At 33.2% G+C, this 15,615-nt stretch overlaps 1 protein-coding gene across 1 annotated transcript; it reads right to left on the bottom strand.

The window, feature by feature from the left end:
- Window positions 1-6,610: 6,610 nt before the first annotated feature.
- LOC109170901 (ATG8-interacting protein 2-like) lies at window positions 6,611-7,637 on the bottom strand. The gene is made up of 3 exons (XM_019320039.1): window positions 7,462-7,637; window positions 6,994-7,370; window positions 6,611-6,873 (listed from the first exon to the last, which is right to left on the bottom strand). The coding sequence occupies exons 1-3, from the start codon at window positions 7,635-7,637 to the stop codon at window positions 6,611-6,613; spliced, it is 816 nt and encodes a 271-aa protein (XP_019175584.1).
- Between the last annotated feature and the right edge of the window lie 7,978 nt (window positions 7,638-15,615).

Here is a 15,615-nt window from a genome sequence, read left to right as displayed (position 1 = left end):
TAATGAAAGCGATAAAATAGATAAGGGAGTTTCAAGAAAACATATTTGATTGAGGTTGGCCTACTAATAGACGTTCTGTGTTGAGAGTAGAAGAATAAGACACGCTATAATCGAAAGACATAGGTCAAACATCAATTTTAGGTTAAAAAGAGAGAGCGGTAATTTTGTCTCAAAGTTACTTTTTTTTTCTTCCTAAAATCCATGTAATTGAAATACCAAGGGGGGTTTAGGATTCTAATTCTATGAAAATGAGGGAATTAAATTTCAATTCCGCGGAATTGCAATTCCCTCCAACCAAACGAAGGAATTTGCTTGCCTTTGGAATTATGTGAAAATTATGTGGGAATAGAATTGTAATTCCCTCCAACCAAAGCCCCGTTAGTGATTTGGAGGTAGGACCCACTTTTGAAATTGAAAAAAAAAATTATGGATAAAGATAACCTATGTAAAAAGGTGATTAAATTTAAGAAAAGTCATTGTTGTTAAACATAATATATATAAATAATAGACATATTGTTTGATTATCCATTAAAAAGTATTTAATATACACCACACGTGATTTTGTAAAGAGGTGCGTTGAACATAATATACATAAATAATAAATGTGTAGAGTCTCAGTAGATTGTTAATTAATTGAGACAAAATATATTCTTAAATTCTTGTAAATTAAAGTATGCATTCTTTGACATCTAACGATCAAAACCACAACTTTATAGTCAACTTGAAAACCAAAAGATGAGGTATTAGTGAGGGATTGAATTCACTGTATCTTATAAAATGAGAATTTTTAACTTGTGATAAACTTAGGCAGTAAAGATTAGTATTGTTGTAGATATTTATGATCAAAATTAAAAATCATATCTTAATAATTTTTATATTAAAATAAATTAATTTTTTATTCAATTCTTATGACCATTGGTAAATCAGTAAAAATTTAATCATTTTTTTTTTGTTAAAAGTGACATTATTATAATTGGCTTACTAATTATGTGAAAGAGTAATTAAATAGTTATGCTATGAAGTTAATTATAAAATACAAACTCATAGGTTTTTATTATATATATATATATATATATATATATATATATATATATATATATGATTGAGACTTCAATTATTGATATACATAAATTCTTCTTCTTGTAAGCTCTCATAGATATTTTCAAACACTAATTTTTTCTGTGTAAGATTTATTTGATAATGAAAATTTTTGCTTTTAAATGTTTAAAAAGAAAACTTTTTTATTGCAGATATAATATGTCAACTTAGAATAAAATGTACATTCTAATTGAAACAATATATATAGTTTTGGAATATAAAATTAAGTTATTTTGTGCTACTACAAATAATTTTTGATTTAAACAAAGAGAAGATAATGTATTCATAAGATCATTATAGTATAACATTCTTATTCTTTTAAGATGACAATTCAAAAAATAATATTTTTCACATTTTATAATGGATGAAAAGAAAAAATCAAATTCAGTAAATACTATTATATTTTAATTATTACAACAAATGAGAAAAGGGTTGCAAAACATAGAAAAAAAAAGTACACTAATTATATTTAATAATAATATAAAAACAAAATATCCATTATTATGATTGTTGTTGTATGTTGTTGTTGTTATTTAGAGGTTAAAAATATGGTAACTTTTAAAATATTTAGTCATTGTACAAGGAATAAATTAAAATGACCAACTACGTACGTACCATGTAATGTAGTGGCATTCCAGTTCCAATCCTGGTGATGGGAGCTTATATTTTTAGGCTAAAAATATTTAAGAAAGTATATAACAAATAGTACCTTGAGCATTCAAAAAAAAAAAAAAAAAAAAAAAAAAAAAAAAAAAAAAAAAAAAAAAGTACTACCTTGTAAAAAATTATGAGTATTTAAAAAATATTAAAACGTATTAATTATCAATACACATAATTATACTAATATATTTTATATTTCCATTAGAGTCTTAACAACATTTTCTATTATATAATTTAGTAGATATATCATATATCATCAATTAAAAAAGTCACTTTCTCAAGCATGAAAACTCTCGCTTGAGGGAGTTGAGGCAAATTAATTACTGTCAAATTATATTATTTGATATTCTCTCTTATTCTATTAGGATTTCTCTAATTTTCTCTCATCTCTTTGATATTCTATCGGACCGTCGCCTTCGTGAAGCAAGCGGATCGGAGGCGGCGTCCGATCGTCTTCCCATGCTGCCATCTCCACCGCAGATAGCGTCCGCCTTCACCATTTTCTCCTCCATCTCCACCGCTACCGATCGTTACTCCCTTATTTTCGCATTATTGTTTCCCTTTGCTTTGTTTCACTGGTTTAATTTTGTTTGCAGTTTCTGTGTTTTTCCTCTCGTTGTTTTGACCAGTTTCTTCCCCTCCTTTACTTGGCAAGTTCTTATTTCATAAAACTGGTCATGGCGTATGTGAATCCCATCCTGGGTGATAAACATGACAATGAAAAAGAGACTCCTCTGAACTATGATATGCAGTTCAGTCCGATGGAGATATTTTCAATGGATAGAAGAATGGAAATAGATACTCAGGTGGTTTGCAAGACTATTCAACCAGTGTTACGTTAGTCTTGGGTACATTTGACCAAATCATTAAAGAAGCTTTAAGTTCATCCAAAGAATTCAGCTTTAAATTTGTGAAACAGTCTGCGAATCAAGTTTTCCGTAGCATTGCTAGAAAAGTTATTTCTATGTTTGACTTTAAGGAATGTTTCACCATTCCATGATTCTTTATTGTAAACGTTTTAGCCTATAATTAATGAATTAGCTTCTTTATTTAAAAATAAATAAATTACCGTCAAAAAAATTACTCCGTAATAAACTACGAATTTGAAAACCCATCATATCAAGTAAAAAGTGTCACTTCAAATTGAATTTATGCTCCATAAAAAATCGTATTATAATTTCCTCTTAAAATGGATGCATCAAAATAATATTCCATCCGTCCTATTTTATTTATTTGGTTTGATTAACGAGATTTAAATGAAATTAGTTTTAATTCAATTTTTAATAATGATAAGTATAGTATTAGTATATAAAATGTATATATTTAAAAACTTTATTAAAAGTATTATTAACACACAAAAAATAAATTTAAAAATTTTACTAAAGATAATAAGCAAAAAAAAAAAAAAAAAAAAAAAAAAAAAAAAAAAAAAAGAAGAAGATGATTTGACTAATGAATAGTAAACATAATAGATAAAATGAGACAGAAAATGTAACAATTTAAAAAGAGTTGATGTAGACTATGATGAACCTAATTTATAACAACAATACCAACAATGATTTTTCTAAATTGTTAATAGCAGAAGTTGTTGGCCCCGAATGGGTGGCGAGAAGTCTAGAGGGGGGGGGGGGATGAATAGACTTCTCTAACTTTTCAAACTTTCCTTAAGCACACAACACTTTGGTAATTTCAATTCTAAATAAAAAGCATAAACAAGTTAAACAACTTAGAGTGTGCATATCGGAATATGGAACAGTAAAGTGTTATGCTTGATTGTGTGGTGCTCAAAGAGAGATTCTAAACATACAACACGTTAGAAACACTTGATTTAGATTAAGGATGATGTATGTAAAATTTCACTTGCATGCAAACGTGTGAACTATTAAACCCAGACTGATAAGGATATGCGATAAATCGTAACGGGTTAGTTCACAGTTGATAATAGCATGCACAAAATATAATGAGCAGTAAGTAAAGAGAGAGAGAGATTTATAGTGGTTCGGAGATCGTGTAATTCTCCTACTCCACTCTTCTCCTTTCACTCCAAGGAGGAAATTCACTATTCTTCGATCACCCACATACAATAGTTAATAAGTGTTTACCGACACTTCTCCGAGTGCTCCGCACAAAGCTACACTCCAACAAGGTTTTTCACAAGCTCCTATTGTTACTCCGCCTTCACGAGTACTTCGCACCAAGCTGTACTCCTACACCACAAGAACTACGCACAAAGCTACGCTCTCACAGGGTTTTCACAAGCTCCTCTTGTTACTCTTCCCTTTCCAACCGAGTGCTACGCACAAAGCTACACTCAAACCGGGTTTTTCACTCTGTCTAGTTACTCTACCCCCTTTCTACACTCAGTAGAAGTGTTTACAATGAAATACAATGATTTCTCTCTCAGACTTGAATTTTTCTAATGAAGATCTATTTCCCCTTTACTGGCTAAAAATATTGCTTGCTTTTCTCTTTGTAAATATCTTGTTGTTAGCTGTGGTTCTCCGTTCTTGTCTTCAAGTCTGCTTGGACAATTTATAGCCAATGAAAGCTATTTGTCCGTTGATCAACTTTCGATCACGATCGTCCATTTGGAATTGTAGTTGATCAAATAATTGTGTCAATTGATCTGCAAAGTCATTTCGCCGTCTGTCAGAAGATTTGAATAATCTTGTCGTTGCTTTTCATTAATCTGACAAAAGCTGTGCAGCCTCCAAATTTGAATTAATTTCAGGCTTGACTTTTGTTGAATTATGTATTTGATATGTCAAGTTGATCAAATAATTTATCTGCTGATTCTTGCTTGAGTAATAAAGAGGCTTCTTCGACTTCCTTCACAAAAATGCGGGTTCCCAAAAAACTTGTCTAAGAATGCTGTCATATCCCGTCTAACTTGTATCATGTCTAAACACTTCTTGTCTAACATCAAAATTATTTCAAGTGAGGGTCAAACCATGTATCATTCAATTACTTTGCAAGTCTCCTTCTAACTCTACTAGTTAACCTTTTGATATACCTTTGACTTTAATTCCTTTTGTTTCTTCTCTTTGGCTTCACATGGGTTCCATAACACTTCATGTATAATGGTGACATCATCACCCGTCTAAAGTGACGTCATCATCCATCAAAAAAATATCATGTCTAAAAACTTTGCTTGATAACACTTCATGTCCTGGCTTGGCTTGATATCATTTCCCGTCTAAAACTTCATGATAGCACTTCCCGTCTAACACTTCATGATAGCACTTCACGTATAACACCATAGCTTGATATCACTTCCTGTATAACCATAGCTTATCTTAGCTTTTAGACAAAAATGCTTTCAATAGGAATCGAGCCATAGATCATCAAGTATGCTTCAACAAGTCTCTTTCCATCTCGTCCATCAATAAGGTGTTCACATAGACTTCATGGCAAGGGTGCACCATACTTTGTGAACCAGAACTGACTCAAATAAAATAAAATTGGGGACTACAAAAATACATTTTGGCTCATCAAAACTTTACAATATATTCCTAACATAAGTTATAGTCATATATGGTATACCTTAATGTTATATTGAGTACTGTTGATATTTTGTTAACAGTGTTTCATTAAACAAAAAATAACATAACGTCTTGAGAGTGATGGTTGAGTGCGTGGGTAGAGTTTAACTCTCATGGTCCAATGCACACTCTCAAGTTGTGGCGGCAACTTTCCCTAGTCACCAAATAACAACAATAATAATACTTCTTTTGTTTCATTTTACATATCATATTTAATATTCAGTGGTCAAATAAATTCTCTATTTTTTTTTAATATTCTTACAATTCTTAAATTTGATTTTGTGTTTAGTAGTATTTTTAAATTAGTTTTAAATATATAAATTTTATATATACAAATAACAAACTTAATTATGAAAAAATGAATTGTAAATAACACCAGTCAAATCTCGTTAATTGAAATAAACATATAAAATGAAATGGGGTAATAATAACAACAACAATAATATGTTGGAAAAATTACAATATTCGTCATTTATTAATTATATATCATCACATCATACCTGTAAGTTAATTTTTTCCTTTGAATTATTTACAAAATGATTTTTAAAACTAGATTCTCACAAAACTTAATGTCGGATTGTGACGGACGAGCGCTACATGTATGGTGTGAGGAAGAAGAAAGCAGTTTATTCAATATATTGTTTTGTGTTGTTACAATACGGAAAGAAGAACAAGAAACTTCTTTTATATATATATATAGAAACAGGATGGCGGTTGTAACCGATTCAACTCATTCAAGAACTATAGAAAGTCATTAATGCCCCTCACTTAGTTAATGTATCAGTATGCAGCTCGTCAACCTTTCCTTGCTTTGTATTTTCATGCTCTAACACCCCCCTAAGCTGGAGCGTGTAGATCCTGCACGTCCAGCTTAGATACAAAATGACAATTGGAGTGAATTCCATTTTTGGTCCTACTGTTATAGAGGTGTTTCCAATTTTAGTCCACCTTAATTTTTTTGTCACTTTATGACCACTATTATTGATTGTGTTCCACTTTTAGTCCACCGTTAGTACTTCCATCAAGAGGCCGTGTAATCTAGGGGTATTTTGATCTTTCTTCTCATCCAAGACTATGTTTGACTAAAAGAAATGAGAACATTGAACCAAGTGTGGTTGTAAAGTGGCAAAAAAAATTAAGGTGGACTAAAATTGGAAACGCCCATATAACAGTAGGACCAAAAATAGAATTCACTCGGACTGTTGATACCAACTTCAATAGATTTTGCATCATCAAATTTGTTTTTCCTTTTCTTATTACACTTTGCACTCTTTGCAGACTCAGCATCATATTCAGGTTCTAACTTGTGATCACCTTTTTCGCTTACAAGTTGATCCTTGCAAATGAAGGTAAAATGTAGCAGAAAAGCCAAGCAAAACTGTCTCTAATATATCTAAATCAGAGATCTGCTGAAGAGACTCAAATGGATCATTGCTTGCACTACTTTCATCCAAGACCATTGAACCAAGCATGTGCTCTTCATTATGTAAGGAACTATATGTTGCAGCACTATATAAACTTGGTTCCTTATCCACCAAATTTAACCCTTGCAAAACTGCATCACCTTCAAATTCTGCACCACTAATAGATAACCGGTTACCATTTTCATCAAATATCTATATCCCAGAAAACTCAGGAGAGCTCAATCTTTTACTTTTCAGATACTCTTCATTTTTCATGTCTACCATACTACCTTCTGCAGAGACAAATTCAGCCTCTTTAACCACCTTTTCAGTAAGAATCTCATTGTTTTCTTGTTTCAGTGGCAAATTCTCATGCTGACTTGATAGAAAGACAAAGTGACCAGACATAAACAATGCACTGGAAGTTTCAGCTTCATACTCCCCACTATCTTTATGCTCATCATTTGCATCCTCTTGTTTTGAACCAAGAGCAGCAGCATATGCAGATGCAATTAGTGATACAACCTCCCACTCATTTCCATGGGCAGTAGTCTCTTCAGTGTCCTTATTACTCCCCATTAATAGGAAAGCAGAAGTGAAAAACAGAGAGATCGGAGCGCTAGTGAGGAGTCGAGAATGATTAGAAACTGTCTCTGAATTCATGTATCTCTTTTCATAAGGGGCTATATGGCTGTTAACTAGAATGAAATAGATTCTCCAAAACTTTCTTTCTCTCATCACACGGGTATAACTCATACCTTAGTTTAGAGATTTCCTTCACCGATGTGAGAACAAGTTTTGCATGTCTCTCCTGGAACTCTGTAAGATCCTGGCGAACATTAGAGACTGTGGGAATGGAAGTCTCGGCCACGATCTCATTAGACCGCTTGGACGCTAAAATTTCCGCACAGTTTGAACCTAGACTAATGAGCATCGTCTTCCATGGGTATAGAGAAAGATTCTTTCTCACACGGTACGTTTAAATTACATACCACGACAAATTTCATTTAAATTTGTTAATCCTAAACCCTAATTCTGTGTTTACAGATCTATCTACATCTGACCAGCAACAAACGAATATAGGCGTAGAAAAGCACAAGAAGCACGGTAGATGTACATGCAGACAAATTTCGCAGTTCATAAGCTTGGATTTAGAGGCGCTAAGACGAAATTGATAAAGATAAGTAGTCCCTAAGCTGAAAACTATAGATCTGTATCTAAAATGTGTTTTTTTTTTTTTAGTTTCAGATTTATTAAGAAAACAAATTTGTGTTGTACGCATTTGCCAGGATGGTTTTTTTTTTTTTTTTTTGATTAAGCAAATAAAAGAATTTGAATTCAAAAATATTTGAACTATAAATTTATTTTTTATCAAATAGAGAATATAAAGTTCAAATTTTCATAATTATGCACATACATTTTAAAAATAGTCACTGTAATTATACACTATATTGATATTGTATAGTTTCTGGAAGAAGATAAAACACAAAACTGACCAGAAAATACTGAAAAAAAATTAACAACTACTGACTTAAAAAGAATAGTGCAGAGCATACATATTGAGTGAGCTGAAAGTGTACCTTTATTTAGATGATCATGCATATGTTTTCTCTTGTAACCAACAGTAGTTTAATTGACTAACTTTCTCATCTTTTGATTTTCTCTAAACTGCTGGTAGCTATCCAGATTTGAAGGATGGAAGTGATCTGAAGCAAGTTTGTTTGTTTTTTTTTTTTTTTTTTTAAAGGTGTGAAAGACACCATTTTATACTCCTTATTGCAATGTAGTGCAATTAAAAATTTCTTAAAAGAGTGTTTTTGAAAATTTCTTCATTCCATGTTGTTGTTGCAATGTAGTGCTTTTGAAAATTAAAAAGCTCTTTGATCCAAAGATGACAAAGCAAATGCTGCTAAAAGAATATATATATATATATATATATATATATATATATATATATATATATAATTGATATAGGATTCATAGTCTCCACTCTCCAGTTTTGTTCTCAAAGAGCTTTACCTTTGTCATTCTCAGCTAGTCTCCTCTTTGTTCCTATATGTATTCTCCCTGTGAGTTTCTTCATTCTCTATCTCTTTAACAACTTCATGAGATAGAGCAGCTACAATGCAAATGTGGGGTTTCACCATGTATGCAATTAATATGCACTATTTATAGGTAGTTTCCCACCAAAATTTAATTTTAAAAAAATGATGTACTTCTTGAACACCATGCTTGCTTCTGCCGTAAGTAATAAAGTACTATTTGGAAAGTGGACAATAGCTGTGTAAGTCATGGAGTAATTAAATACTCCGTATCTTTGAAGCCAGATTTATTTGGGTTGAAAAATGGAGCAGCAATATATTATATATTAACAGATGTAAAGTGGACGACAGATGTAACAATTGTATTTCAATGGAAAGTGGACAACAGCTGTAGAGCAATTTGATCGGTGTCCAAAAACAAAACAACATTTCCAACGCAAAACGCCTCGTTTCCCATGGGCGGGAAAACAAAATTTTTTTATTTACTAAAAATGTTTGGCTTTATTATAATAGAAGATTATATTAAATATAAAATTTTACCAATAAATTTAAACACAATAAACTTTTCCCCTACTTCATTTGCTTTAATATATATAGAGATAGAGATAGAGATATAATAAAATATAATTTATAAAATATAAATACACATAATAACTTCAAAAAAAAAATATGTATAAATACATCTACCCACACAATCATTGCATTCATACTTGTTAACTTGTTTCTATAAAAATGCATTCACACACTTTGGGGTGAAAATTTTGTGGCCATCATTTTGCTTATATATATATATATATATATATATATATATATATATATATATATATATATATATATATATAGAGAGAGAGAGAGAGAGAGGGAAGATATAAAAATAGAGATAGAGATATATATAGAGATTATATTAATGCCCTTAAAGGGATTTTTACATAATAAATGCTAATTTTATCAAATATCTATTTACAAACTTCTAATACAATCATCTGGTCAAAATAGCTAACAATACGCTACTTGATATTCGCAATCTGTCAATCGTTATAAGTTGATTTCCAAACAAGGCCTAAATGTTCAAGACACCATGTTATAGTCAAAATTTTCATTTGTTTAATTAACCGTTAACACTGTTTACAACTATCGTGACTTGCTTATATACATTTGTTTGTATTTCAAAAACTATAGTAAGTAAAGAATGTAAACTTTTATTTTTTATGTATGCATATCAATCAACATCATATTTCGAACATGATACTACAATTGGCTCTGTAGTTAGCTTCCACCCAATATTACACTAAGAAACTTTTTGTTTGATTTGATAATTGATTTGTGAATATGACAAATTTACTAATATCACAAATATTTCATAACATTTTTTAGTCAAATTTTATATTACTTACAAATTTTATCCATTTGATTATGTTCGATCTAGTCTAGCTGTGTATCTGGTTGTGAAAAGGTGAGCATGCTTATAGAAAGGAAAGAGGAGGAGAGCTGCATTATTGTTGCTGTGTTTACTTACATTGAAGGAAAAGAAGAAAACAAAGTTTTTATACAACCGACACCAACTATGAACAGTTATAACTGTCAGGCTAAGGTAAAAGACAAAAGTGCCCCTCTTCAGTTGACTGTTTATGAACTTGTTGTTGACTGCTTAATAGCTCCTTCATCACCCCCCCCCCCCCACCCGTAAGCTGGAGCATAAACATCTTGAAGGCCCAGCTTAGCATGGAAGATATCAAATAGAGGCTTGGACAAGGCCTTAGTAAATCCATCAGCAAGCTGTTTGTTGGAGGGAATGGCTAGCAACTTAATCACCTTGTCATGTACTTTTTGTCTAACCACATGGCAATCAATGTTTATGTGTTTAGTACGTTCATGAAAAACATAGTTTTCCCCTATAGCTACAGCAGATTTGTTATCACAGAACAAGGCAATAGGGCTATCAAAGTTAACCTTCAAATCTGCTAATAAGAACAAAAACCACTGGATTTCACAGGTTGTAGAGGCCAAGGCCCTATACTCAGTTTCTGAGGATGACCTTGATACTGTGGCTTGCTTCTTGGTCTTTCAGGAAATCAAGGATTATCCAAGGTAAACACAATAACTACTAATAGACTTTCTGGTTTCTGTACAAGATGCCCAATCTGAATCAGAAAAACCTTGGAGTTTAGTATGGGAGTTTGACGGATAAAATAACCATTTTCCAGGTGATCCTTTAAGGTACCTTAGGACCTTATGAGCTGCAATCAAGTGAGTGTTTCTTGGCTTATCAACATGCTGACTTAATTGCTGAACAGCAAATGAAATATTTGGTCTTGTGTTTGTCAAGTATAGAAGTTTGCCCACTAACCTTCTGAAATTTTCAGGTTTATCCAGCAACTCTTCTTCTGAAGTTAATCTCTGGCCTGTATTAAAAGGTTTCTTTGCAAGCTTTGCATATAAAAAGTCATACTCTTTCAAAATCTCCAATGTGTATTTTCTTTAACAAAGGTTGAGACCTCTTGAGGTTCTGAGAACTTCAATTCCCAGAAAAAAGTGAAGATGACCAAGATCCTTTATTTTGAAGGATATATCTAGAAGCTGCTTCAAATTGTCAATTTGCATAGAGTCTGTTCCTGCTATTAGAATATCATCAACATAGATTAATATAGCAGTGAAAGAAGAACATGAGGTCTTGGTAAATGAAGAGGGATCTGCTACTGACTGTTTGAAATCATTATCTTGTTGGAATTTTGTGAGCTTGGCATTCCACTGCCTACTGGTTTGTTTAATGCCATATAGTGACCTTAGTAACCTGCAAACCTGTCTAGGCTTATCACTCTGGAAACCTGGTGATAGAACCATATAGACCTCTTCATCAAGATCACCATGTAGAAAGGCATTGTTAATGTCCAACTGCTGAAGAATATTCCACCCTTTTGCAATAGCTACAGCCAAAAAAGTCCTGATTATGGTCATTCTAGCCACATGAGAGAAAGTCTCAACATAATCCACACCTGACTGTTGTGTGTATCCTTTAGAAACCAACCTAGCTTTATATCTTTCTATGGATCCATATGCCTTATGTTTGACCTTATAAACCCATCTACTCCAATTGGTGATTTCCCTGTTGGTAGGTCTGTTGGGATCCCAGTATTGTTTTCAACTAATGCTTCTATCTCAGCTTGCATAGCTTTTCTCCATTCCTCATATCTTACTGCCTCATTGTAAGATTGAGACTCATGTGTGGAAGTAATAGAAAAAAACACAGGCTTTGTAGCTAGGACTTAGACCATCATATGAAATAAATTTGTCTATTGAGTGGGGAGATGTTCTTACCCCTGAATTGGCTTTTGCTATTGACTGACAATGGTAGTCCTGCAGCTTAGAGGGAATATTCCTTGTTCTTGAGGATCTTCTTGGCTGAGGAGCATTAACATGTTCAGCTGTAGGATCAGAAACATTTTCTGTTGTTGGATTACCTTCCATAACAACACTGTTATCTATCTCATTTGCCAATTCATCATTCTCTTCCATGGCATCATTGTTCTCATCATACTCAGTATTGAGCTCAACATTCACTTCTTCAGCACTGTGTGAAATGCCCCTGGGGTTGTCATGATCATCTGTGGGAACAGAAATGTGAACATCTGTTTCATCAGAGGTGGAAAACAAGGGCAATGTGGGATTGAATTTTTCAGCTATGTGAAAGACTTCTGGCCTTGTCATGTTAAAGGGATAAACTTGTTCATAGAATTGGACATCCCTGAAAATGAAAATGGATTTATCAGCAATATCATATAGCATATAGCCCTTTACATTTGCTGGAAATCCAATAAACACACACTTCCTATCCCTTGATTACATTTTATTCCTTCCATGTGACATAGTGGCACCAAAGCATAAACATCCAAAACATTTGAGTTGTTCATAATCCACAGTCTTTCCAAACAATATCTCAAAAGGTACCTTTCCATCAAGAACTGCAGTTGGCAATCTATTAACTAAGTATGAAGCATGAAGGACACAATGCCCCCAAAATTTCATAGTGATGCCTGACTGGAATCTCAGTGCCCTTGATACATTAAGTATATGATGATGTTTTCTCTCTGCCACCCCATTCTATTGCGGTGTATATACACATGATCTTTGGTGCACAATTCCTTTTTCATTAAAGAAAGCTGTCATCAAAAACTCACTTCCATTATCTGTCCTTACCATCTTCATTTTGGTTGAAAACTGTGTTTCAACATATGAGTAGAAGTTCTGAAAGATGGATTTAACTTCTGACTTGTGTTTCATTACATGCAGACAGGTAAACTTGCTGTGGTCATCAACCATAGTCAAGAAATAATGCTCTCATTTAGGGGAGGCAATGGAAAAAGGTCCCCACACTTCCATGTGTATCAAATCGAAACATTCAATAGCCTTGGAAGTGCTTATGGGAAAAACAGACCTCTTATGCTTAGCAAAATGACAGGCATCACATACAAACTCAGAAGATTTATGAAAACTTGTAGTTTTTATTCCTTTCAAGTATTGAATTTTATTCAAGGGATAATGCCCTAATCTGTTATGCCATACTTCAATTGTCAAACTATTACAATGATTACTGGAAATACTATCAAGAGAGATATTTCTTTTCTTTGCAGGAGGATGGACCAGTTGGTATAAACCATCCTTTTCCTTAGCAAAACCAACCATCATCCCAAGATGTCCCTGAATAGTACAAGAGTCAGCTCCCACAACAATTTCACAACCTGATTGCTTTGTCAATTTACTTGCAGATATGATATTGAAGGCAAATGATGGTATGTATAGGACATTCTACAGTAATATGTTTTCATGAAGTCTGATCTGTCCTACATGTGTGACAGTCACTGTTTCTTCATTTGTTAGTTTAACAAAAATCCCTTGGGCCTTATGATAGTCATCAAAATATTCTAAAGAACAGACAATGTGGTCTGTTGCTCCTGAGTCTAAGATCCACACAATAGATGAATTTAGAATAGCACTAACATAAGAGTTAGGAGAGAACCTGCCTTCATTGTGGTTATCCAAAGACCTTCTGAAATCTGATTTAAGCTTAGGAGTAGTCACAGTGATGGCAGCATTGGTGGAAGACTAATTTCCTTGGCTTTGATTCTGCAAAAGAGACAACAATTTCTGAATCTGATCAACAGACAATCCCATTTCACTGACCTGATTCACAAAAGAACTTGGAGCCTATTGTATGTCTTGGTTCTGTTTGCCCTTGGATTTGTATCCTGGAATCCACCTTGGAGGATAACCATGCTTTTTATAGCATTTCTCCTCTGTGTGGCCAAGCTTATCACAGCAAGTGCACTTAGGCACACTTTTCCCCCCAATGTTATTGAATCTTCTTCTGTTATTAAGAGTTGAAACTGCTACAATAGCTTGCTCATCTGTAGATTGAAAACTGTGAAAAACATTGGACTGAGTTACTTCAATGTTCCTCTGATTGTTTGTATTTTTTAGATTTCTCTCCATCTTGAGTGTCATATTAAGAACATTTTCCATGTTTGGAACAGGATCCATAACAAGAACTCCGGCCTTGATTGTCTCAAACTCATCGTTAAGTCCTTCTAAAAAACGAATTATCTGGTCATCTTCTCTCTCTTTTTGAATTTTCTTAAGAAGATTGCAGGAACATCTGGGAGTACACTCACATATCGGAATAGGCCTCATGACCTTCAACTGTTCCCACAAGGCAATACTCCTTGTAAAGTACTCATTCACAAACATAGTACCCTGTATGTTTTTGAAGATTCTATTCTGCAGCTCCGCTATCTTATGAGGATCTGCCTGCGAGTATCGCTTCTCAAGAGTATTCCAGATGTCTCTCGCATTTCCAATATATAGTACGCTCTCCGCAATGGTAGGATTGAGCGACTTGAAGATCCAGGCACACACAATGTTGTTGCATCTTCTCCACTGAGGATAGCTAGGATCAGACTCGCCTGATTTGGAGTACCTCCATTGATGAAGCCAAGCTTATTCTTGACCTCCAGTGCGATCTTCATTGACCTACTCTAGGATGCATAATTGGTCTCCGATAGATGAGGTGATACAAGAATCGTGTTTGGATTTTCAGTAACATGAAGATACATTGGATCATCGAGCTCATCTGTTCGTTGGCTAGGGTTGATCGGAGCTTGATTCGTTGAATTCTGGTTCGAGGAAGCTACTCCTTGTCCAATCGTGTTTCCGGAACCATCACTCTGCACTACGACCGCAGCGTAACTCCGATGAAGCTCTGATACCATGTTCGATCTAGTCTAGCTGTGTATCTGGTTGTGGAAAGGTGAGTATGCTTGTAAAAAGGAAAGAGGAGGAGAGCTGCATTATTGTTTCTATGTTTACTTACATTGAAAGAAAAGAAGAAAACAAAGCTTTTATAAAACAGACACCAACCATGAACGGTTATAACTGCCAGGTTAAGGTAAAAGACAAAAGTGCCCCTCTTCAGTTGACTGCTTATGAACTTGTTATTGACTGCTTGATAGCTCCTTCATCAGATTAGTGATGGTATTTGATAATCTTATTATGCAGGTCAAATATTATATTATTATAATTATATTATATATGTAAAATATTAAATCATCTGGCTATTGAATCTTTAATTCAACAATAGTATGTAAGGAATCGACAACTAATCATGATCAACCAGCCATAAAATGGTTAACAACTAACAAGCATCCCATACCACGCACATGTATTTCTATACTCATAAAATAGGATTTAAATATGAAATTTATTTATAAGTAGAAAAGTCACACTTTTAATCGCTAAATTTTTAATAATTTATAAAATTAATGCACATTAAATATTACAATTTTGATCCTTTTATTTATTATAGGTCATAAATATATT

Source organism: Ipomoea nil, unplaced genomic scaffold (assembly GCF_001879475.1).
Source record: "Ipomoea nil cultivar Tokyo-kokei standard unplaced genomic scaffold, Asagao_1.1 scaffold3377, whole genome shotgun sequence".
Classification (NCBI taxonomy): Eukaryota; Viridiplantae; Streptophyta; class Magnoliopsida; order Solanales; family Convolvulaceae; genus Ipomoea; species Ipomoea nil.
Note: the sequence above shows the minus strand (reverse complement) of the source record. Positions and strands in the feature narration are given on the sequence as shown.